This window comes from Podarcis melisellensis, assembly GCF_964234715.1.
Source record: "Podarcis melisellensis genome assembly, chromosome: 12".
Classification (NCBI taxonomy): Eukaryota; Metazoa; Chordata; class Lepidosauria; order Squamata; family Lacertidae; genus Podarcis; species Podarcis melisellensis.
Window position 1 is genome coordinate 40263469 of NC_138544.1, and position 25578 is coordinate 40289046.

Consider the following 25578-nt stretch of genomic DNA (forward strand, 5'->3'; position numbering starts at 1 on the left):
TTTGGTTCCTCATCTTGTGTCTTTGAGGTGCATCACCAACCAAAGCATGTTGGCATGTTGTTATTTTACAAAGATCAATGATTTCATGAGGATTTAGTTTTATGAACCATTTTGAATCATCTTCTTTTGCTTCTTTTGTTTTTGGTGTTTTCCCTTTTACTTTTGCAGCTTTACCTGGAGTGGCTGGTTTTTCCATGTGTGATGGAAGTACATCACCTTAGAAAGTCATGAACATGGTTATTAAAAACAAGCACACATAGAATTATAGTTCCTATTTAATAATTTGAGCCAACTTCAGCAGAAACATGGGACTGATTTTCATCACGGATACCGGTATGTATTTCTCTACCTATGGTTCCACATCTTATTTTAAAACTTTGAAGTATTGTGGAATTTGTTTTTGGAGGAATCGGACATGGAGGGAAGGGGTCAATTTCCTTCATCTGTCCTCATCTTGGTGTAAGGAAACATTTTTTCTATTTACGGATTTATTCTAGGCATAACCAAATTTTGCTTGTTGAACCTTGTCTCATTAGATAAGTGTTAAAGCATTCCCACTCCTTTTGAACTACATCAATTGGTTTATTCCTTAATGATTCGGTCATTTTTGCGAGTTCCAAGTACTTGCTTAACTTTACTTCCCATTCTTCTCTAGTAGGGATATGTTCACTTTTCCAGTACGGTACTTGGCTACCAGTACCCCAGCTGCCGTCACTACGTATAGAAATAATTTTGTTCTTTCTTTTGGGATATCCTTTGTTAAAATCACAGGAAGGAATGCTTCTGGTTTTCTGGGAAATGTGAATTTTAATAGTTTTTCCATTTCTTCATAGATCGTGCCCCAGAATTTTTAAATTCCTGGGCACAACCACCACACATGAAAGAAGGTTGCCACTTGTGATTTACATCTCCAACATTTGTTATTGTGGCTTCTGTTGATTTTCACCAGTTTTACCAGGGTTAAATACCACATTAACTGCATTTTCATGAAGTTTTCTTTAATTTGGTGACATGCCGTGAATTTTAATTTTATCTTCTATAGCTTCCCCCATTTTTCTAATTCTATCAGATGACCTAGGTCTTGTGCCCACTTTTTCATTACATCTTTTATTTTTTCATCTTTTAAATTCCAATTTAAGAGCAGCCTATACATTTTTGAAAGTTTTTATTATTATTTTGTAATCATTCTTTCTCTAAATTTGAGGTTTTGTTATTGAATCCTTTCATTTTTTGTCTTTTTCTAGGACTGCATATAGCTGGTGGTATTCTAGCCAGGTTATTCCTAACTTTTTTAACTCTTCATGTTTCTTCAATTTAGGGCAGTTGTTTTGTTCTTCTACTAAGTCCCTATAAAGTGGCCAGTTATTCCTCGTGTGTTTTGTGTGTGTGTGTGTGTGTGTGTGTGTGTGTGTGTGTATTGCTGTTGTTTCAATAGATGAGAGCCACCATGGGGTTTTCAGTACCAGTAGTGGTAGATATCTTTCCCATACAGCGTACAGGGCTTTCCTCACTATATGATTTAGGAATCCTCTATGGTTCCTAACTTTGTCATGTCCTAAATAACTATGCCAACCATAGACATTGTCCCAGCCCTCTATGTCCAATATTTCCGTATTTTTTTAACAATATCCAATCTTGGATCTAAGTCAGACTTGACGCTTCGTAATATAATTTAAAATCCGGGACTGCAAAGCCTCCTCTATCCATAGTCTTCGTTAATAGTTTGAATTTTATTCGTGGCTTTCCCCCCTGCCAGATAAATTTTGCAAGGTATTTCTGCCAGTCTCTAAAACATTTAGCCCCATTAATGATTGGTATAGTTTGAAATAAAAATAACATCTTTGGAAGTATTGTCATTTTGATTTTTGACATCCAAGACAAATTTAGCCTCCCCCAGGTCTCCAAATCTTTTTTTATTTATTTGTATAAGTTTATATTTTTGTTTGTAAGCCAAACGCCCAAATAGTTCACTTGGTTATTTTTAATCCTGTTAATCATTCTAGTACTTTCTGCTCTTTTTTGTTCACATTTTCCACTAAGAATTTGGATTTCTCTTTATTTACCGGTAGTTTGAACCCCGAGACTTTCCCAAATTCATTCATTTTTAAAATGGTTTCCTGTATACTCTCAGCCGGATTTTCAGTGGTTATGATGACATTGTCTGCGAAGGCGTTAAGCTTGTAATACCTATTTCCTAAATTGATACCTGTTATTTTTGGTTCATTCCTTATGGCTGTTAATAAAGTTTATTGTATAGTAATAAACAAAAGCGATGACAGAGGGCATCCTTGTCTTGTTCCTTTTTAAATGTTGAACTCTTCCGTAATTTCATTATCTATAATTAATGTTGCTTTCAGATTGGCGTATATAGCTTTGATTCCATTAATTATCTTGTTTCCTAGTCTCATTCCTTTGAAAGTTTTCAATAGGAAATCCCATGAAGCACTATCAAAGGCCTTTTCAGCATGTAAGATTTTGTGATCCATACATTATGTCCCTGCTTTCCCTAAAATATTACAAAGAATCATGGCTACAGCACAATGATGAACAAATGTGAGTGATCCAGGAGCACCACCCAGAGAATTATTAAGAGGTGTAGAAATCACCTAAATTTTTTTTTAATAAATATTTATTAAGATTTTTAAAGAAAAAAAATACATTAATAATAAACAGTATTGTTTTGTTTTAACAAAGTTTCATGTCATCTTTGAACTTCCTCACGCCTCCCGCTCCCATTTACATCATTAATAAATTTTTGTCAAGCAAATTATCATCTTATTTCCAGCTTGTGTAACAATAAAATACAATAAAATAATTCTCCTTCAAATTTGTTTCTCTTAATCTCTCTTATCATCATTTCCTGATCTATTTTAGTGATGGCCAATTATTTATAACCAAGCATCTTTTTTAACATTCCATTAAATCACAGTATTTTTGTAAATAAGTCTTAAATTTCTTCCAGTCCTCTTCTATCCTTTCTTCTCCCAGGTCTCGGATTCTGCCAGTCATCTCCGCCAGCTGCATATAGTCCATCAGTTGCATCTGCCATTCTTCCAGTGTGGGTAGATCTTGAGTTTTCCAATTCTTGGCAAGTAGTATCCTTGCTGCTGTTGTCGCAAGAAATCACCTAAATAAATACATAAATCTGTATTTTAACTGGGGCTGCATTATCTTTCTCTCATGTGCTAAAGAAAGCAAGTAAGGACACAGAGGAGAGCAAAATTTCCAAACATTCCTTGACTTCCCATCAGCTGGAAAATGTAGCCACGGAAATTTCCTTATTATGCAACAGACTCTGCCCCAGCTCGACATACTAAAATCATATGCCTTTCATGCTATAAATATAAATGAACTGCGTCTTCACACCTAGTTCCCATATATGCTAACAATCAATATTCTACTAAATCCCTATAAACTGGCCAGTTATTCCTCATGTGTTTTACATGTAATAATGTACTCACTGCTACTAACAATATTTTTTGAACAACATATAAAGTCAACTACAGGTGGTACATGAGCACTGTTCCACAGCATTTGATATATTCATTTACATACATTCATTCTAAATATGGTGGGGTATGTACTCTTTTTCATTACTGTTTGTATTATAATTTATTATTTTTGTAAAGTGATATGTGCATGCAGGTCATCGTCTGTAGAATTTTATTTTCAGTTTATGAAGCTATTCTATATCCTCCCACCACGCTGACAAAGAATTCTACGAAACAGTAGTCAATCTCCGGAATCACTGTTCAGTTTTGGACATCATATTTGCTGAATACCCAAAGCTTCACAGCTTGTCTTACATCGTACAAAGTCTGGTACCTCGCTTCATTTAAAGATTGTCAGAGACTTGAGACTAAAGCTTTCATTTAGTACTTGTTATGGTTTGAAGGAATCCTATAAAGATTGTTTATTGCGTATGTACATGGTCATCGTGTTGCCTAGACATTGCTGACATACTCTTTGCAACACGGGGGTTTGTTTGGTTACTTCCAGATTTTTCGGGCTACAACTCCCATCAGCCCCAGCTAACATGGCAGTGGGGTTTATGGGAGTTGTAGCCCAAAACATCTTAAGAGCATCAGGTTGGGAAAGATGGCTTTAAACAACAGCATTTTATCATACTAGAACGGATTTAGAACAGGGAGCAGGAGACTATCTCACTTGACTAGTCCAAGCCTTCTCCCTCACCACAAGGCAGGCCCACTTAGCCACCAAATACCCCAACCAACTCTTACCAGAAAGACCACAGCCTGCCACAAGGAGAAAATAGTTGCACTGCATGCAGAAAGCTGCTTATAAGGCAAATACCCCAAGGTGAAATCTTCCAAATGTGAGTGATCAAGAAGCTGTGTAGGAAACCTGCTTGGATATGTTCCATCCATCTGCTATTTTTGTGCCCTTGATTGTTAATATATGTAGGCAATCCATTTTTTTATTTTAAAAAATGTTATTACAGTCTCATATATTGATAAGAGTGTTGTGAGTGCCAGAACCAAAATGACATTTAGGCAGCCACAAAACAGGTGTTGGCACTCCATAATGATGAGTATTGCCACAAAAAACCCTATATGCAGAACAAACCAGGAGAGCAGTAATAAGTCAGATTAGTGAGCAGAAGAGCAAGATTCACATTAATATCATAGAAGCTCTATTAACTACATATATTGTCCAAACATACTCCCAAAGAGCTGAATGTTTTGTCCTAGGACAAACACTTAGTATTATATAGGTGTAAGGCTTACTGGATTTTCACTTTAAACTCTGTAAATCCTAATGGACACAATGATTTAGCCTCATACTTGTAACATCTTTTTGCAGTTAATCACATGAGAAGGTATTATCACAGCAATTATAAACTATGACTCACAGAAGCTGAGTTTATTCTGTTTTGCCCTATGTATTATTTGAGTGAAATACTTCATCTTATAGGGGACGCGGGTGGCGCTGTGGGTTAAACCACAGAGCCTAGGACTTGCCGATCAGAAGGTCGGCGGTTCAAATCCCCGCAACGGGGTGAGCTCCCGTTGTTCAGTCCCAGCTCCTGCCAAGCTAGCAGTTCGAAAGGACATCATAGTGCAAGTAGATAAATCTGGCGGGAAGGTAAACAGCGTTTCTGTGTGCTGCTCTGATTCGCCAGAAGCGGCTTAGTCATGCTGGCCACATGACCTGGAAGCTGTACGCCAGCTCCCTCGGCCAGTAAAGCGAGTTGCGTGCGCAACACCAGAGTCAGTATTATTGTGCTGTATTTACATAGCACATTGGACTTACAGCTAAGAATTCATCAATGCAAAAATGCTACGTGGTAAAAAGAATTTATTTTGGTCAGATGACAAAGCATCATATTTTTTTTGGGAGAAGCAGAAGTCTGTATTCAATTGGAAAGCAAAATCTGAAAGTTGCACTCTGTGGGAACTTCCCAAGCATGATGTAATGCAGTGTTTCCCAACCGGTGTTCCGCGGCACACTAGTGTGCCGCGAGGCGTTGCCTGGTGTGCCGTGGGAGGGAGGCGGGCGAGTCGGGCGGCGAGAGGCGGGGCGGCGGCGGCATCTCCTGCTGGATGCAAATCCAAACATGGCGGGTGCCTCCCTCGCTCCTTTGTAGGCGGACCATCGAGAGAGAAAGAAAAGGAGGCGAAAGAGCGAGAGAAGGCGCCTGTGCGGAAAGAGGAGCGAGCAGTGCGCCTGCGCGCCGCGGCGCCCGAGTGCAGTGAAATTCCGTGAAGAGGGGAGGGGGGGCTGGAAAAGAGAGAAAGGAAAGATTTTTCATTTATTTTTTTTAAAAAAAGGAAGAGGGAAAGAAGAGAAAAAGCGGCAGAAGCTGAGGGGAAGTTTTCCGTGAGGGAGAGAGAGAGAGAAACGCGGGGCTGGCGGGACCCCTCCTCTTCCGCCACGCGTCGCCTGCCACCGCCTCAGAATCTCCTCAGGAGCGGCGGCGGCTGCTCCCCCTCGCCCCCTTCCTCCCCGCCAGCCCCCTCCCAACCCCCGGACGAGGGACGCGAGGCGGCGCCGCTGAGAGGACGGGAAGGCCCCCGGCGGCGGGGTCGGCTCGAGCAAGGAGGGGCGAGCGCTAGCCGGCTGGCTCTAGCCCGGCAAGAGGAGGAGGAGGAGCACGCCGTCGCTTCCACAGCGGCCGCCCCACACTCCCCTCCCTGGGCACCGGCGGGGAGAATGACGGAGCTCCAGTCCGCGCTGCTACTGCGGAGACAGCTGGCAGGTCGGTCCGTCCGTCGGTCGGGGCAAAACACACCACAGCGCAGGCAGAGGCAGGCAGGCCCGTCTCTCCCTGCCCCCCCTCGGACCTGGCCGGCCTGGGGTTTGCACCCCAAACATTCATGTCCACCCCAGCTACACAAGCCACACCTTGCTCTCAGTTCGATCTGTCAAATAACTCACCTATCATTCACATAAAGAACCTAGTCTATCCTCAAACGTCAGAATGTACCTCCTCTCTACTTAACCCACCCCAGCCTGCTTACTCTTCCTTCATTTGCTATAAAAACTAAATACAGAGAGAGACTGAGAGCTGTTGACGAAGAGCTACGTGTGTGTCTTTCTTCGATTCCAGCCAGAATATCAGCTTTGTGTTCAGCCAAACAGGCCCAGGTTGCGCACTGAATAAAGTATTTTATAATTTTTCATATTTCTGTTTACTTACTATTTCATAATAAAGTAATTATAAAATACTTTCTTTGTGTTTATTTGATTCCTATTAAAGAGAGTTGCTTTATATATAGTCAATATAGGCACAGAGTTAATTTTTTAAACATTTTCTAATGGTGGTGTGCCTCGAGATTTTTTTCATGAAACAAGTGTGCCTTTGCCCAAAAAAGGTTGGGAAACACTGATGTAATGGAAAGGTTACCATGACAAAATGATGAGCTAGCCAACTCGAAACCTTTATAAATGAAAGATGCAAGGAAATCTCAGCAGTTCTAGCACTTACAGAACCTTAGTATATGAGGACTTGCCCCCACTATGGTTATAGCTACTTAGCGAACTTCAATGTATACACAGCACAGAAGATTTCACCAGCAAACTTCAAAAAGCTATGTACCATACATTAAAAAAACTGGAGGTGAGTCTGAATAGCCTACTGTTCTATGTATTGATGACTTTGATTGTTGTACAAGTTTACTTTACATAAGAATATTGTCTGTTTCTTCATATATTTTTTTGCATTTTTATTTTAATGTTTGCAGTTTACAAGTATGTGGGACCCAAATAGTTTATTTGCTGTGGGCATGCTGGGTAAAATTTTGAAATCCTTTATATTCTAACAGCAGCACAGCTTCCTCTATTCTGTCCTTTGCATACCTCATACCTTGCAGAAGGCTTGGTTGTGCTGGATGTGGCATGCAATTTGCACCAAATGTTGTTTGAGTTCTTTTTTTACAAAATGAGGCCATAGAGGTTGCAGTAGAAGAGGCTATCTGCTGTTTTACTGCTACAAAAACAGTAATAATTCCACTTAGCCTTATATACACTAGTGGCTAAAATTGTGCAAACCTTTTTTAAAAAGCATATTTCCGAGGTTTGATGGCTCATAATGTAATGAATGATATGGTTTGAATGGACCGGAAATGGTTGAAGACCACCACCACAAAATAGATGCTGTTGATGAACTAATAATGAACTGTGTTGATCAAAAAGCTAATGGTATGTGCATGTTCTGGCCAAGTGAACAGTACACGCAAAGAAGTGTAAAGACTGGCTATACTACACTAGTTACAAACAATGAGTGTTGTAACATGCCAAAAGCTACTCAATATAAGTTCCGAACAATGAGTGTTGTGATATGCCAAGAACATGCCAAAGAAAGGGAGAAATGCCAAGATTCAGATGAACACCAAGAAGACTATATAAGACGAGACTTTTCAGATTGGTCTGTGTATCAGACGCAGATGGGATTCCCACTGTCTGGTCACCCATAGCTTTTACTGAACCTAATCAATTCAGTGAAGAGCCAGTGAGTATGGATGTGTGAATGAGTGCATATTCCCTTTCTTGTTATATGTTATGTTTGCCGGCACTCCTCAGTCTTTCCCATCACCATCTGATGGTTTTGGCCTGAGATGCTGATGCCTGAACCAGGGACTCTTTGCATGGAAGGCATATGTGCTATTACCACTCAGTTATAGCTTCTCCCTTGTGCTCTCTTACGGGGGGGGGGGGGGGATGCACTAGAAAATAATTAAGGAGCCCCTACTCCCAGCTGTTATTTAAAAAGGGGGGGGTGGGACAGATGAAGATGTATTTAACATCATGTCTACTTTGGCCCCCAGTGGTAACTAGAATATATTGGCTCCATCTGAATGCCCACTTTCTGGCTGCTGCTTGCCATTAATTAAGCCAATAATGATTGGTCATTGACATTATGTTCCCTAAGGATTATCCCCAAATGACCACACAGAAATCATAGAATCGTATCATTGTAGAGTTGGAAGGGACTCCAAGGGTCATCTAGTCCAACCCCCTGCAATGCAGCGCTCACCCTGTTGGGGAAACATATTTTAATTTTAGATGTGGATTCATTGAACTAATTATTTTATACTTTTCAGAATAAAAGTAAAAAAACTGATGGACACTGAGGATGAAATTGCCATTGTGGGGATCGGATGCAATTTTCCTGGAGGTGAGCACTGCTCCTTTAAATTACATATTAAGTATAAGTCAATGTGTAGTGGGTGCTACCAGAGATCTTTATATTAGAACTAACAGGGAATATGATTATACTTCTAGTGCAATGATACAGCAGCATTCATATAGCAGCTTTTTAATGATCATAATCGGTATCGGCTCACGTGGGAAGGCTGAATCACGGATGCACACTTCTGATATACAGTTCTATGATAAAATAATATAGAATCATAATATCATAGAACTGGAAGGGGCCAAGAGGGTCATCTAGTTTAACCCCCTGCAACGCAGGAATCATTTTGCCAAACATGGGGCTCAAAGCCATGACCGTAAGATTAAGAGTCTCATGCTCTACTGGCTGAGCTATCATGTTGAGTTATTTACTCAGAATGTTTTAATTGTCTTATACAATGGAACTTTGGTTTTTGAGCATCTCGAAAGCCAAACGATTTGGAAGCCAAATGCCAAAAACTGCGAAGTGAATGCTTCCGTTTTCCAATGCGCCTCAGAAGTCGAACGGCTCTTCCAGAACGGATTACGTTTGACAACCGGGGTTCCATTGTAGTTTCTGTCAAACGAATCACACCAAAATAATTTAAGTTTCTATTTTAATAAATAAACTATTGGGAAGTAAATTCCAGCTATCTAAAATAATATATTTTCAACAGGTGAAGGAATTGATAATTTCTGGCGAGTTCTAGCAGAAACTGTGTTGTAGAAATACCGTATTTTTTGCTCTATAAGACTCGCTTTTTCCCTCCTAAAAAGTAAGGGGAAATGTGTGTGCGTCTTATGGAGTGAATGCAGGCTGCGCAGCTATCCCAGAAGCCAGAACAGCAAGAGGGATTGCTGCTTTCACTGTGCAGTGATCCCTCTTGCTGTTCTGGCTTCTGAGATTCAGAATATTTTTTTTCTTGTTTTCCTCCTCTAAAAACTAGGTGCGTCTTGTGGTCTGGTGCGTCTTATAGAGCGAAAAATACGGTACCTCAGGAAAGATTTGAAACCAAAAGCTGGTATGATCCAGACAGTCACAAACCAGGAAAGACGAGCACAAGACATGCCGCTTTTACCGAAGAGTAAGTGTTAATGCTTAATCACACGATGGTGGAAAATGAACTGTGAATCAGCTCCAAGGAAGCAGAACACTAAACTGTTTTTAATATTTTTTATTGTAAAGTAATTTGCCTAAACGTACACATTTGGTGTATGTTAAGGAAAATAGACACTTTTCTACGCGTGATGCCAGTCATTTTTTCATAGTAAGCAAAAATGGTTTTGGTGCTATAGGCTTGAAGTAGTTTTGTTTTAGCTTAATATGATTGTCCCATGAATGGTACAATTCCTGATGAGTTCAATGGGCTTTGCTCCCAGGTTAACTGGGTATAGGATTGCAGCCTGAACTACATAACTATTTAAGTCAGTTTATTTGGAAATAGAATTTACTGCAAATTGTTTCTTAATCTTAATTACACAGTATGTAAATTATTTTCGGAATCTGTGGCTACAGCATGTTTCAGTTTGTGTTTTAATAGATGTGCAGTTGTTTCTTGAACATCTTAACCAGAATGTTTTTTACCTTATATAGCCTGTTTACTCATGGAGGTTTTTATTGTATTTCCCTTACTCATATGGCAAATCCCATTTTATCTCATTTTTTGGCAAAAAAAACCGTCCATTTGAACTGGGCTATCAACTTGTTTTGCTGCATCTACTTGTTTTATATATAAAACAATGTACATAAGTTATCATCCAATTTTGAGAATAACTGCATATAAGCAGTGAACACTTGAATACTGTTTGAATACTGTTTGTGAGGTAGCAGCAAAGGACTTTTGCCTTCCTACCCTGCTCACGAGCTTTTCAGAAACATCTGTCTGCCCAATATTGCAAATAGGATGCTGGACTAGATAGGCCTTGATCCTAATGGCTGCTTAACCAGTCATAGGGTGGGGGGCTTGGAAGCCAGTCGCAGGAAGCTCCTATCCCTGGGGAGCAACGCCTGAGCAAGGTGGTCGGCTATTGGGGAATTCCCAGGCCGGCTGCCAGGGATATGTGGGCTTTCCCACCAACTGTTTATTTGAATTTCATTTTATTCAGTGTTTTGATAAGAGCTGAAACTAGTGTGGAATCTGAAATATTCAGGCATGTGCAACGTTATGACTAGGATCCAAAAGCTAGAAGAAAGCCTCTTCCTTTTGTGGAAGGCCTGTTTCTGATTCAACAAAAGAGAGTAGTCCTAACTCTAAATAAGTCCTTTCATTTGCAAGAGCTCTTGCACAAGACTTTCCACTAGCGCTTTTCAAAACCTTTGAGTGCCCTTCTGTACAGTGGTACCTCGGGTTACATACGCTTCAGGTTACAGACTCCGCTAACTCAGAAATAGTACCTCAGGTTAAGAAATTGCTTGGCAATGGCATGGCAACAGCGGGAGGTCCCATTCGCTAAAGTAGTGCTTCAGGATAAGAACAGTTTCAGGTTAAGAACAGACATCTGGAACGAATTAAGTACGTAACCAGAGGTACCACTGTATTCTAAAGCTTGTATCTTTATTTACCATGTGTTTAATATAGCCTTTTGCTAGTATAAAAGTTCAGAACAGCACCCCTACATTTTCTCTCTCTGCTCATGGTACTTTGGATCCAATTCTACAAATATTTATGTCCAGTATCCTTAGCCACTATTAAGTAGTGGCTCTAAATATTCTTCTATTTTCATTCTACTTTTCCCAAGAACAAATGACCAAATTATTAAAGTCTTTTATGTTAAAATGATTAATGGAAATAATTTTTGAGAAGTCAAAATATTTGATTGTCTGAATGTGCCATGAGTTGGTTGCATATTATTTTCTCCTACTTACAATGTTATTATCTGACTTCTGTTTTGTAGGTTTAATGCATTTGACAACAGACTTTTTGGAATTAATGATGTGGAAGCTGAGCGTATGGATCCCCAGCAGAAATTACTCCTGGAATGCACATATAGAGCACTGGAAGATGCAGGAGTCCCTAGAGAAAACATAAGTGGTTCAAAAACAGGGGTTTTTGTTGGTGAGATGATAATTTGAAGCTTAAAACAGTTGCACTGATTTAGGAGCATAGACTGGAACATATAGGGCTGGTCTTCAGAACTCTCTTAGGTTGTTATCCTATACACACTTAAAAAGGTAAAGGTAAATGACCCATGACAGTTAAGTCCAGTCGCGAACGACTCTGGGGTTGCAGCGCTCATGTCTGCAGACAGTTTTTCTGGGTCATGTGGCCAGCATGACTAAGCCGCTTCTGGCGAAACCAGAGCAGTGCACAGAAATGCCGTTTACATTCCCACCGGAGTGGTACCTATTTATCTACTTGCACTTTGGCGTGCTTTCAAACTGCTAGGTTGGCAGGAGCTGGAACTGAGCAATGGGAGCTCACCCCGTCACGGGGATTCGAACCCCCAACCCTAGGCTTAGTGGTTTATACCACAGCACCACCCACGTCCACGTACTTACTTGGGAGTAAATCCCATTAGCTTACATCCTACTCAGTTATGAATAGAATTTTCCTATTGTGGTGGTGTGTTAATGAAATCTTATGAACACTTAAGGTTCATTTGCAGATCACTTAAAAAAACCCCAAAAAGTGATTGGTAAGGGTGAAGTAGCACCCAAATACACATCAGAACATTTGAAAAATGGGTTCAACATACCAATATCAGCTGCTTTGAATAGAACATGTAAGTACGGATTTTATAGTAAATAAAACACATAAATAATACTATGCTATAAAGCAACATTTATGCAGTATTTCCAATATTCAGTTCAAATTTGAGGAATAATACGGTTTTCATATTATTAGTGATGTATGTAAAACATTCTTGTAAAACATGATCATTTGTACAGCAACGCTGTTAGGTAGGTGAACTGCATTCACATTTTATATACTGGAGACCTGCGGAGAGATTAGCAGAGAGCTAGGAAATGCAATTTATGGTGGATTTTTTTTTTTTTAACCCTAGTCTCACAACTTAAAGTCTATCCACTTAGCTGATCAGTACTCACAAACCTGAATAGCTGCATAGCATTCCCTTACGAAGATGACTCAATGAAAAGCCTAATCTTGTTGTGTAGATTGAAGCATGTTGTGTGTGGCAGATCTAGAGCAATAAATGCAACCAAGTTGTTCAGAATGAATACTGTACTCTCAATGTACTATGCTGGTAACACAGTACATCTTTGGTATTGACAGGTATGATGAATCAAGACTACAGGCTAATGAGTGGCAGAAACCCCACTGAAGCAAGCCACTACGATGGCACCGGGACAGCAATGAGCATAGCTGCTAACCGGATTTCATATACATTTAATCTGACTGGGCCATCAGTTGCCATCGACACGGCTTGCTCCTCATTTGCTTATGCTTTGCACTTTGCTTTGCATGCAATTAAACAAGGTAATGAGATCTAATAGTTTTCCATTCGTTCATATTCTTCCTTTCCTCTAAGGACCTCAAAGTGGCAAACAAGTCCCCACTCCACGCGATATTGGCTCCCATATTTTATTCCCTATTTAGCAGCCTCAGTTTCAAGGCACAGTAAAATATTGGAATATGTTTCTGGAAAGGTCTGAAGTTTGTATGTTGTGAAAGCCTCCCCCCCAAAAAACTCCCCAGCCTTCTGAAGGCCACAGGCACTCACAAATAAGACTGACATATTTCGAAGTATAATTCTGGGATTTATCTTGGTCTTCCTTACACTATGCTTATTGCGGACCAGTTATATTATGTCATGTCACACAGGGTGCATTTTGTAATTTAGGTGTGTTGCCTCACAGACCATAAACTCCAGTAGGCAAGCACTGAATGGAAGTGAAAGAGAAAAGAGTTTATAGGAATGATGTAGCTAACCGTAAGTTAGGAAAATAATTTTATATTAATTTAGTGACAAGATGTAGACATTTGCTTTACTCACACTAGAACATTTTAAAGAGAACAACAGATTTCCCCTCACAAACAATGAGAGACTTACTGTTGCGTGTTGAGACCCCGAAACCACCCCTTCATTGATGAATAAGACACAAGGGCACAGGTATTAGGTTAAATGTTATTGGGCAAATTTAGGCCACAGCTTTATTGGTTACAGAATGTGAGCTTTATTGGCTTAGGCATTGGATTGACCCGACTACATCTGACTCCTGCTCGTCACACAGGGAGTCCGGTAAGGGTCAACCACAGATAGGGGGAACCCTGTCCATGCAAACCAACTCGAGCTAACCCAGGGTTCCTGATGGGGTCGTGGCATGGCCCTAGCCCTGCCCCAGGCTTCGGACAAGATTAACACCCCTGGATTCCTTTAACGGAATGCCCTTAAGCTTGGAGGGGCAGGTAAATGTGTATACCGATGTAATCTTTTCAGAAGACTAAATACTGAGCCTTATGCTGAACAGAAATGCATTCATTATTTTACCCTACAGGAGACTGTGAAGCTGCTCTTTGTGGAGGAGTGAGCTGCATAATGGAACCACAGGTCTTCGTCGCTCTTAGTAAGGCAAAGATGCTATCCCCTGAAGGAGTCAGCAAACCATTTTCTATAAAGGCCGATGGCTATGGAAGGGGAGAAGGTTGTGGAGTTATTTTGCTGAAATCGTTAAAGAAGGTATGAGTATAGAAACGGGATTCACAAACTCCTGACTCTTAATTCATTAAACCTAGGAATTATGCCTAATTCTATTTATAAAATAGTCATAGCTGGTAGAATTTTCACCATGTCTCATAATCTTTGTTATAAGAGAGAGAGCATATCATAAAATGTTAACTGAGTTATATTGCACTGGCTGTGTTTGCCATCCCTATGTTTCACAACTTTAAGAAGCTTTATCTCTTTTCATCTTCTTTAAAATAGGCGCAGGAAGACTTCAGCAAAATATGGGGTGTTATCAACGTGAGTGCAGTCAACCAGAATGGAAGATCCGTCACACCAATCACCAGACCATCTCAAGAGGAACAGGAGAAGTTGCTGCTCAGCATCTACCCAGAGCGTGTTGATCCATCTGTTGTGCAATATATTGAAGCACATGGCACAGGGACACCTGCAGGAGATCCTGTTGAGGCAGAGAGCTTAGGTAATGTCATTGGTCAAAAGAGGTCTCCTAATCTGCCCCCTCTCAAGATTGGCTCCGTTAAAGGGAACATTGGGCACACAGAGTCAGCTGCTGGGGCAGCAGGCTTAATCAAAGTTCTTCTCATGATGCACCATGGGAAGATAGTCCCATCCTTGCACTTCTCAGAGAGCACCAGCAGCATAAATACAGGGAAACTGAAGCTCTCCATCCCAACAACAGTGGAGAAGTGGGAGGAGCCTGGTGAATATGGCAGAGTTGCTGGGATCAACTGTTTTGGATTTGGGGGCACCAATGCCCATGTGGTTGTCAGACAGTTTAAACAAACCCAGGTTATTTCTCCAGTCCGAAGGCCTGTCGAATTATTTGTCATTTCGGCAGCTTCAGGAAATTCTCTCAAACGGGCGATAGAAGACACGGCTAGGTACCTTAATACAAGTGACTCAGTGACACTCCCAAATCTGGCCTACACATCTGCTTGTAGAAGAAGCCATATAAACTACAAGTACAGAAAAGCATTTGTGGCATCTTCACTACAGAAACTAGAGCAACAGCTTTCCCCTGTGGCTGAACTGGAAACAGCTCCGCTGAAGAAACCACCACAATTAATTTTTGTATTCTCTGGTAACGGTCTGGATCTGAAAGGGATACCTGAGATATTGCTAAGGTCTGAGCCAGTGTTTAGAGACAAATGCAAAGAAATAGAAAGGCTGTTTCTAGAACACCTTCCCACAGGAATCCTAAAATCAAAAGAAAATGAATACAAAGATTTGTCCAGGCCTGAAGTTGCCCAGCCCTTACTCTTTACACTGCAGGTGGCCTTGGTTACACTTCTGCAACACTGGGGCGTTAAGCCAATTGCTGCTGTTGGCCATTCAGTTGGCGAAGTAGCTGCTGCCCATTGTGCTGGCTTGATTTCCCTGGAAGATGCTGTCAAAGTCATCTACCACAGGAGCAGGCTGCAGGCTAAAGTCACTGGAGGCAGAATGCTGGTGGTTGGCAACATTCCCGTTGCAGAAGTGTCAGCAGCCCTTGGAGCATATTCAGGGAAAGTCTGCGTTGCAGCATTTAACAGTCCTTTGTCTTGCACCTTATCAGGAGATGAAACGTCTATCCATGCCATTCAGAAAGATCTGGCTGAGCACTTCAGTAAAAGAAACATATTTCTTCATGTTTTAAATGTGCCAGCTGCATATCACAGCCAAATGATGGATCCAGTACTGACTGAGATAGCAGACAATCTATCAGAATTAAAGAAAGGGAAGCCAGAGATTGACCTAATTTCGACAGCAACAGGGAAGGCCTTTTCAGATGGTGATTTTGCTACAGGTACCTACTGGGCCAGACAGGTTCGGGATCCTGTTTTTTTTGCAGAGGCTATAACAACTGCAGCAAAAAGCAGAGATGATCCTGTATTTGTGGAAATTGGTCCCCAGCGTGCACTGAAAAGATATATAATTGAAGCATTAGGGACACAAGCTAAAGTTTTTCCTTCCTTGCACCTTGACAAAGAATATATGACACTTCTCACACTTGTTAAAGGCCTTTTTGAATTGGGAGTCAATCCAGATTGGGAGCACATCTATGCAGGATATCAGGGTGTACCAGCAGCCTACCCCAGGTATCAATTTTATCATAAGACGCTCATGTCATTTTTAAACAGGCTCCAGCAGCCAACTCAAACCAAGCTGAACGCAAACCACCTGTCAATTCATAATGTCAGCAACGGCAGTTCAGAATTCAAGCATTCCATATCTCAGACAGTGACTCCCTATTTGTACGAGCACAAGCTCAATGGTGTTGCTCTGGTTCCTGGTGCCTTTTTTGTTGAACTTGCTTTGTCAGCTGTGATGGCTAGCTCAGGAAGAAAGGAGCCCTTAAGTTTGTGTCAGATGAGCATGAAGTTTGAATCGCCTTGTGTTTTAAGTGAAAATTCTCATGATTTGAAGCTAAAAGTAGTATCACAAGAGGAAACAAAAGATTTCAAAATACTGTCCTCATCTGGTGCGGTATATGCTTCTGGACAGATCACATGGAACCAAGAAACCTTTCTTGAAGAAAATAACATTTCATATAGACGTGTCAATTGTCAGAAAGGATGAAATATACGAAGCATTATCTCGTTTTGGATTTCAGTATGGTTCGGTATTCAAGCAGCTAAGTGATGTGTTTTATTTTGAAGAGCTGAAGGAAGCCATAACCACCATTAAGGTGAGCAAGCAAACCAGGGAAGAACTGCACAAGCATTTTATTCATCCAGTGATATTAGATTGCTTTCTGCAAATGATTGGTGTGATGACCACAAAAACCAGGAACAACTGTACAGGGTTTCCTTCCAACATAGGCAGCCTTGTAATTGTCCGACCTTTGGAAGAGGAAATGATGATATATCTGAAAACAAGTAAGTCTGCTGAGAACTATTTAGAATTTTGTGGATGCTTCACAGATAAACAAGGCTCTGTTTTGGTTGAGATTAAACCTGTTGGGATCACTCTTCTGAAGAGAACGTCCAATAGTGATGATGCTTTCCTTTTTGAAAATCAGTGGAAAGAGGTAACCCCTTCCCGGATTATCCAAACCTCAGGAGATGCACCCAGAGCTGCAGTGTTTGCTGACAAAATTGGAGTTTCTCAACAGCTCAAAAAATATTTACATAAAGATTCTAGGTTTTTGATGTATGAAAACTGGGAGCGATTACTGGTGTCAGGAAGCTCAAATTCAGCTGCTCAGGACAAAATTAGGCTAGAGGTGCATGACTACAGTGATGTTTTGTTTATGTGGGGAATTCAAAGATCAAATGGAGAAAATCCTGAGAGTGTTGTTGCAAGCTTATCCAAATGTTGTGAAGCTTTCCGGCAACTTGTCGTTGCATTGAGAGAGAAGAACAGTCATGGTTCCATCAAGATAATTACATATAGAGTAACAGGCAGGACTGTAGACCACATTAACCCTGGCTTGGCCTTGTATGGGATGGTAAGATCCTGCATTCTTGAAGTTCCTGAAATCACATTTCAGATTATTGATATCGGTTCAACAAGTACAATGGACATAGCAGTTTTAGCAGATGTTTTAGTAGAATATGAAGCAGATAAATATGCCGAAGTCTGGATTAATGAGGGGAGAATTTACACTTCTGAAATTAGATGTACACAGGTTAATGACAGGTCCTATAATGATCCTTCCCAGTCTCTTCAAGAATCTGAGCTGTCAACTTTTTACACTTCTGAGCCTCATGAAGTAAGAAATCTATTTGCTGAGCCAGCTGACCACATTGAGATTTCTCTTGATAATCACAATGTTGAAGTGCAAGTTGAGAAAATAAGTATCCATTCTGAAGACTATTATCCTGTTAGTGTTTCCAGCTGTAACTTTGGAAACACATTATACTGGAATTCACAGACCATTGATAAATACAGGTTCTTGGCTCTGGACTACAGTGGAACGGTGGTTGCAACAGGCAGTGATGTAAAAAAGATCAAAGTGGGAGATCATATTGTTTTATGCTACCCAGTGGCTGCATCTTCAAGAATCAGGATTCCAGAAGCAGTGTGTTTCAAAACCCAGAAATTTCCATGTTTTCAAACTGTACCCTGTGTCTCCTTCTTCAGGATAGGATGGGAAATTTTGCACCAGATGTTACCAAAGATGAAACGGAATAGATTTTTAGGCATTATTTCTGATGAACCACAGTCGGTTTTGTGTAAAGTGCTTGCTTTGTCAGCTCAGGAACAGGGCTGGAACACCTTATGTACAGCACTTGACAGCAGCCTGGAAAAAAGAGTAGCTCAATGCAACGCCCTTGTCTTTCTGCCCTTCCTAGAAAGATTACCCAAAGACGTCTTAGCCCGTCTTTCACATCTTCAGGATGTTGTGGTAATCGATGGCAACCACCATTCTGAACACTTGCGATCTCTAATTGGAAGCGGTCATGAAAACTTTCAAATTCATATTCTCAGTCTTGCAGCCATTTTTCAGAAATCATCGCTGAAACATTCCCACAAGCCTTTCAGTGAGTGGTTGAAATCAATGCAACGCAGGCAATTCAAGGACTTGCCTTGTTCCGTTTTTCAGCCGACAGAAAACAGTGAGAGCAGAGACACGATAACATCCTACTTTACCTGTAAGGCTGTCTCATTTGCTGTACTGAAAAGCAATGGGCAGAACAGGTGTATTTCTGACATACCAGTGCATGAAGCAAAGCGGAAGATGTTTAAGCAGAATGCTGTTTACATAGTCGCAGGAGGACTCACTGGGCTTGGCTATGAAACTGTTAGATTTATTGCTCAAAATGGAGGAGGATGCATCGTGATCCTTTCAAGGAGAAAGCCCAGCATTGAAAAGCAGAAGGAAATAAGTGATTTGCAGATTCAGAACAAGTGGAGCAAGGTCATCAATCTGCAGTGCAATGTGACTTTTTGGCCTGAGGTTGAGAAAACAATCAGTTCAATCAGCAAAATCTTTCCAAAGTGTCCAATCAAAGGTGTTTTCCACGGTGCTGTGGTTTTGCATGATGGGCGCATTGAAAATATGACGCTTTCTAGCTTTGAGAAAGTTTTAAGCCCGAAGGTTGCTGGTGCCCTCAATCTGCACCACGCCACTCAGGGACAGGCTCTTGATTATTTTGTATGTTATTCATCTGTTGCTTCCTTCATTGGAAGTTCATTGCAAGCAAACTATGCTGCCGCCAATTCCTTCCTGGACCTTTTCTGCCAATTCAGAAGAAACTGTGGACTGTCAGGACAATCCATCAACTGGGGTGCCTTGAATCTGGGACTACTGGAAGGTCAAAATCAACTTCAAAAATTGGTGGAATCAAAGGGTATATCAATTCTGCAAGTGGATGAGATCTATGAGAATCTTAAAACAAGCTTAACTCTGAACCACCCTCAGCAAGCTGTCGTGAAGCTGAACTTCAAAACAATGCTCAACACTTACTATCGTCAAATTCCAGCAATCAGAAGTCGCCTGCATACAATTATGATAGAACATTTTGGCAGTCAGGCTGAGCATTTTGAACAAGCCATGTCCAAGGATTTGGCTGCACTAAAAACTGAAGACTATATCATATCATTGGTGAGTCAGCTCACTAGTACAGATCCAAGTGACATTACAACGAACACACCCCTTTTGTCCCTTGGCATAGATTCCATGTTGGCCATGACTCTGCGCAATCTCATTTGTCTAGAACAAAAGGTTGATATACCACTTGTGAAAATTCTTGATCCTCATAGCACAGTGCTTAGTTTAGCACTGCTTTTAGAAGACTGTTCTAAGGAACCTGGGGAACCTATTGTATGTACTCGAGTATAAGCTGACCCGAATATAAGCCGAGGCACCAAATTTTAGCACAAAAAACTGGGGAAACTTATTGACTTGAGTATAAGCCGGTTCACCACACCACAAACCTGGTGGCGGCAGCAGCAGTGGAGGAAGAAAGGGCTGCTTTCGGACTGCTCGTTCCTCCGCCGCCGCCGCTACCAAGAGCCTCCCTATAAAACGAAAAGAAGATCTTATTATGGAAAAACTAATACTGAACCATCTTCAATAAAAGCATCCTGGGCCGCTCGTCCTTCTGCCACCGCCTTTGCCGCTCGCAAGAGCAGGCATAGGAGCCGCGGTTGGGAGAGGCATAGCACAGTTCCTGTGCCTGCCCTTGCGAGACATGGGCGGCGGCGGCGGCAGGACTGGCGGCGAGAAAGGGCTCCTTTCGGGCCGCTCGTCCCTCCGCCACTACTGCCTCACTTAAGTATAAACCGAGGGGGGCTTTTCCAGCATAAAAATATGTGCTGAAAAAGTTGGCTTATACTCGAGTATATACGGTAAGTGATTCCTGAGGGGAAAATGAACTGTGAAGTAGAAACCTGAAATATCTTTTCCTAGCTTCAGTGTTGATTTTATTTGCGTCATTAAAAAAAATATCTAATTTTTCTATTAATAGTGACCCTCAACAAGAACCATAATTTGGATTAACTAAATAGATGTAATTATAGTCTTAGTTAGTGCCAGCTGCTTTAAAGCTCTGTCTCCAAGCATGTGTGGTTTTTGCCCTGGAGCTTTCCCTGCAAAAAACCCACTCTTTAGCTCTCAGTAGGTGCAAATGTCAATTCAGGCTTTCAGTGGGTTGAAGTTTGCTCTGATTGAGTGCTAAAATGCAGGTTTTCATGGGGAAAGCTCCACAGCAAAAAAATAAAGGGGTGCTGGGACATGGAGCTTTAAAGTACAGCATGGAAAGAGCAGAGTTTGAAAGGTTGATAAGCCCAGAGGCTCCTGAAACAGCTTACTCTGAACCATTTTGGGGCATTCTTGGTTTGCCCTTCCTAATGTTTTAGCATGCTTAAGACAAAGTGGTTTACGGGGATCACTTGCCCTTTATGAGAGGGTGCAGAGGCTGAGCTTGAGTTTGAACATTAAACACAGGATTTTAAAATGAATGTAAAATGTGTTTCTGATTGTTTTGTAATCTACAAGTCATTTGCTCCACTACAGTATGTTTTGTATGTTTATCCTTTCCCTTTTGAAAACTGATCAAGGAAATTCAAACAACCATTACAATACATAGCATTTTTCACTGTGATCTCACAGTTTCCAAGGGAGACACGACATAGAGCTTTGCTTCTGCCTCTCCTGGGTCTTTTAAAAAGTGAACTGAGCAAAGGGCTGTATTTGGAGTTCAGTCCTCACTGCCATTGGCTGCCTTCATTCCCAGGTCTGTATGCAGTATAATTAACATTACACTTTATATTTGCAGACTTTGGAGGTTAGTTAAGTACCATATTAGTTAACTTTGCATATCATGTTTAAAATTGTGAAGTACATATCCCCCCCCCCGATTTTTAATATGAAAGATGTTTTTACCTTCATTACTACTTTGTACTTGCATATTTTATAATTTTATGCTATACAGTGAAGTCTTTTTGCTTTATTACTACTTTGCATCAAAAATAACAATTATTACTCTTTGTGTTCAAATAAAGTACATTGTTTTTAATCAGTTAATAAAGGTGTACTTGTTTTCAATCAGTTAATAAAGGTGTACTTTTATGTGACTAAATGGAAAGTTTATTCTTAATACAAAAAGGGGGGTGTTGTTTCAGATTTTTGTTGAAGGGGGACAAGACTCTCAGCATGTTTTAAAGATTCTTTGTACGTATATTTAATATTACTTTAGTAAGAATTCTTGCATTAGAAAATATATTTCATTTTTTCCAGCTGATACATATAGATTCTTATACATGTGAGTGTACAAGGAATAAATTTATGTTTAGTGCTGAACAGGGTTGGGAAACCTGCAGCTCTTCAGCTATTGCTGGACTCCAATTCTTAGAATCATAGAATCATAGAGTTGGAAAAGACCACAAGGGCCATCGAGTCCAACCCCCCTGCCAAGCAGGAAACACCATCAGAGCACTCCTGACATATGGTTGTCAAGCCTCTGCTTAAAGACCTCCAAAGACGGAGACTCCACCACACTCCTTGGCAGCAAATTCCACTGTCAAACAGCTCTTACTGTCAGGAAGTTCTTCCTAATGTTTAGGTGGAATCTTCTTTCTTGTAGTTTGGATCCATTGCTCCGTGTCCGCTTCTCTGGAGCAGCAGAAAACAACCTTTCTCCCTCCTCTATGTGACATCCTTTTAGATATTTGAACATGGCTATCATATCACCCCTTAACCTCCTCTTCTCCAGGCTAAACATGCCCAGCTCCCTTAGCCGTTCCTCATAAGGCATCGTTTCCAGGCCTTTGACCATTTTGGTTGCCCTCCTCTTATCTGCTCCAGCCAGCAGGGTCAATGGTCAAGGCTGATGGGAGTTGAAGCTCAGCAATGCCAGGGTGGGAACCAGCTCCCCATCCTTGCTGTAGGACTTGTGAGCTTACCATGGCCCTAGCGGGGATTCCTTCTGCATCTCAGTCAGGGTACTCATTCCTGAGGGTAGCTCATACACTGAAGCCTCTTAACAGTGAGTATGACTGTTCCATTACAGTGGATTTGATAATGGTTTACCAAGTTTGTAACATGCCCTGAGTCCTCCTTTATAATGGAGAAAGGCAGCTGTGAAATGGAAAAAGTCACATTGTGTCATTGATACGCCAAATGTGGGTGGAATAAGGCCTACTTACTGAGGACAGAGTGCAGCAGGGCTTATTCTAAACTACCCCCTCTGCAATAGTAGTTCCCCCTCCTCAAACTTTTAGTAAACAAAAGGAAGGGAAAGGAAGGGGTGGACAAATGAAAATTATCAGCAAAATAAAGGAAGAAATAGACTGCAAGGCTGAGGAAATCATTGGTGGCAAGGAAAAGATAGGTACATAAAAGAAGAATTCACTGGATGCGAAGATACAGGTTTGGGGCAAGTTCTCTTTGGTTCACTCATATGTTGAAGGAAGGTGAGGACAGGTGACCTCACCTAGGCCCAAAGTCACCCCCCCCCCACCAAAGCAGGCTCAAAGCTTCTCAAAGCTTTTCAAAATCATTTTCTTAGCATCAGAAACATTCTGCTCTGCTGTAACAAAGGTAGAGAACAGTCCATTGTTTCTCAGGCCTTTCTCATGTCTTCTGGCCTTGCTAAAGAACCACATTGCAACTTACTTTCTGTCCGGGAACCATGCCAGAACAAGAGATTGAAACATATCTGAACACTCTGAAACCCCTTTCCTGGGAAGAGTCCAATAGTCCCAAGACAGCTTTCTGTTCATGCTCAGAGGAACTCATGGGGCAGGACTCTGGGAGAAAGCAGGAGGGAACTGGAAAGGGGTATATATGCTTGTGCACATGACTGTGAACTCCGTGCATGCTTTTTGTGACTTATCACACTTGCTCCTTCTACCAGTTCATGGATGGTAGAAATAAAAACCTTTTTCTCTGAAACTATTCCTTGAGTGTCTGTTGACTCCCACTTCCCTTTCCCAGGTGCAATATTTTTCCCACCCAAGGGCAAAGCCTCATAAGGCTACAATGTGAACTGCACAAAAAATTATTTCACACTCTTCCTCTTTTTCTTCTACACAGCACAAAATGTGTCTAGCTGCATGTTAGAATAAATCATGCATAAGTTACAGCACACAGATGACTTGATCATGGCCAGATCAATGTTTTCTAAGACATGTTCCTTTAGATGTCTAATTAAGGCCCAGTCAACCAGTCATTTCTAGTAAAGTGGCTTGAAAACATGTAAACAATATGAATATACAGATAGTCTGTTCTGATATGACCATTGTAGGAATGAAAAATCACAGGAGACGAGAGGCAGGTGTAACATGAGGCGTCTGTCTGGGCGGACCCTGAAAAGCCTCTTTTATTGAATATTACAAACATTGCCACAGGTGGGCCTGTGGCTGATTGGTTGATACACAAAGAAACTTGTTGCTGATTGGTTAACATAAGTACTAAGGCGGGAATTACATGTGAGAGGTGGGGATTACATGTGATCATTTATCATCGATGGATTAAAGGCTGGGAATCGAAGCTGGAACTAGACAGGCATGAAGCCTCCTAATTAAATTGTAACTAGAGATTAATATGGCACAAACAATTACAAATGATTGATCATAACATGAAATAATGTAACAATCAAGTTCTGTAGATGTGGTCAGCTAGGCATGAAGAGCAGGTCATGTTGTCTTCCATGAGCTTAGGATGACTGAACAAGGAAAAGAATGTCCTGGTGTTTGGAATAGTTTTGTACAGTTTGTGCAGAAGCAGATTGTAAGCGAGACTTCCCAGAATGCAAGAAAAGAGGAGCAAGGCTTCCCCATAATGCAGCAGTTTTGTGCAGAAGGAGAACTAACAGTTATGTGCAGAAAGAGGACTTCCCTTTAGACCATAGCTGTCAACTTTCAAATTTGAAAATAAGGGATCAGCAACCTCGAAAATAAGGGATCAGCAGCAGCCTCACCTGTCCCGGGGACAGTCTACAAGATATCTAACAATCCGGGGTAGCAGCGGGAAGCAGCAGGAAATGGTGCTGGAATAAGGGAATTTCCCGCAAAAAAAGGAAAGGTTGACAGCTATGGAGATGACTGACATTTTTTGTTCCACTGAGCATCATAGGAGAGGTATGTTAGTGAACATTGGGCTTATTAGTTAACTTTTATGTGCACAGAAATTCACCCCTAAATGCCAGACACTGAATAAAAACGACAGAGGATGTGCAGTGCCTATGTACTCTGTTCTTGACGTTACCAGAGAGATCTGTGCAGCTGCATAATTTTTGTGGTAGTATGGAGATTTATAAGAGTGGAGTGGGGGATATAAGTTGTTTATCTCCTTTTTTGCTATAAACCCATATCTCATCACATATTGCTCTAATTAATTTCTTAATTTTCTGACACCCTCGGGTGCACTGCAGGCCCTGCGCTGAGTGCCGCCCGGCATTTTGTCACCCCCTCAGTGGTGACACCCAGAATTACTTTAAAGTGTCAGTACTATTTGTAAACTGATAAGTTTATGGTACTTATGCAACCAAAAAGTCCCAAGTTCTCAGAAAAGTACTTTTATACCAAGCTCGTAAATGCATATTAATAATGGTGAATACAACCACAGAAACAACGAAAGGGGGAGGGTGCACTGTGGCCAACAGAAAATACCTGTATACAAACCTGACACTTAGATTTGCATGGACAGGCGGAGTCCCCCAAACCCTGGGCGGCCCCCGTGTGGAATAACGACTCAAGACAACGTGCTATGGGATTAAAATTGGCCACAACTTTATTATGTTTCAGATGAGTGTAGACCTTGGCTCAGGCATTGGGCATTTATCCCTCCCAGTCCCCCACCTGGGATCTGGGGAACATCAGGGTTATCCAGAGTGTGGTGGGGGGATAGGCTGGCTCTGGAGAACATAT

The 25578-nt window shown here is 41.2% G+C and overlaps 1 protein-coding gene and 3 long non-coding RNA genes across 4 annotated transcripts in view; 3 read left to right on the forward strand and 1 right to left on the reverse strand.

Moving 5' to 3' along the window:
* Window positions 1-23661, reverse strand: part of LOC309353475 — an 85507-nt gene extending 61846 nt beyond the window's left edge. Inside the window, exon 1 of the long non-coding RNA XR_014161890.1 lies at window positions 21715-23661. This is a non-coding gene — a long non-coding RNA (uncharacterized lncRNA). The remainder of the gene's footprint in view (window positions 1-21714) is intronic.
* Window positions 1-25578, forward strand: part of LOC309353394 — a 75137-nt gene that overhangs the window by 17832 nt on the left and 31727 nt on the right. The window lies entirely within an intron of this gene.
* On the forward strand, window positions 6855-9344 carry LOC309353441. The gene is made up of 3 exons (XR_014161855.1): window positions 6855-7085; window positions 8573-8638; window positions 9312-9344. It is a non-coding gene; the product is annotated as an uncharacterized lncRNA (long non-coding RNA).
* LOC309381103 (phenolphthiocerol synthesis polyketide synthase type I Pks15/1-like) lies at window positions 9632-16984 on the forward strand. The gene is made up of 5 exons (XM_081931590.1): window positions 9632-9719; window positions 11530-11690; window positions 12870-13073; window positions 14093-14274; window positions 14521-16984. The coding sequence occupies exons 2-5, from the start codon at window positions 11585-11587 to the stop codon at window positions 16837-16839; spliced, it is 2811 nt and encodes a 936-aa protein (XP_081787716.1). The 5' UTR covers window positions 9632-9719; window positions 11530-11584; the 3' UTR covers window positions 16840-16984.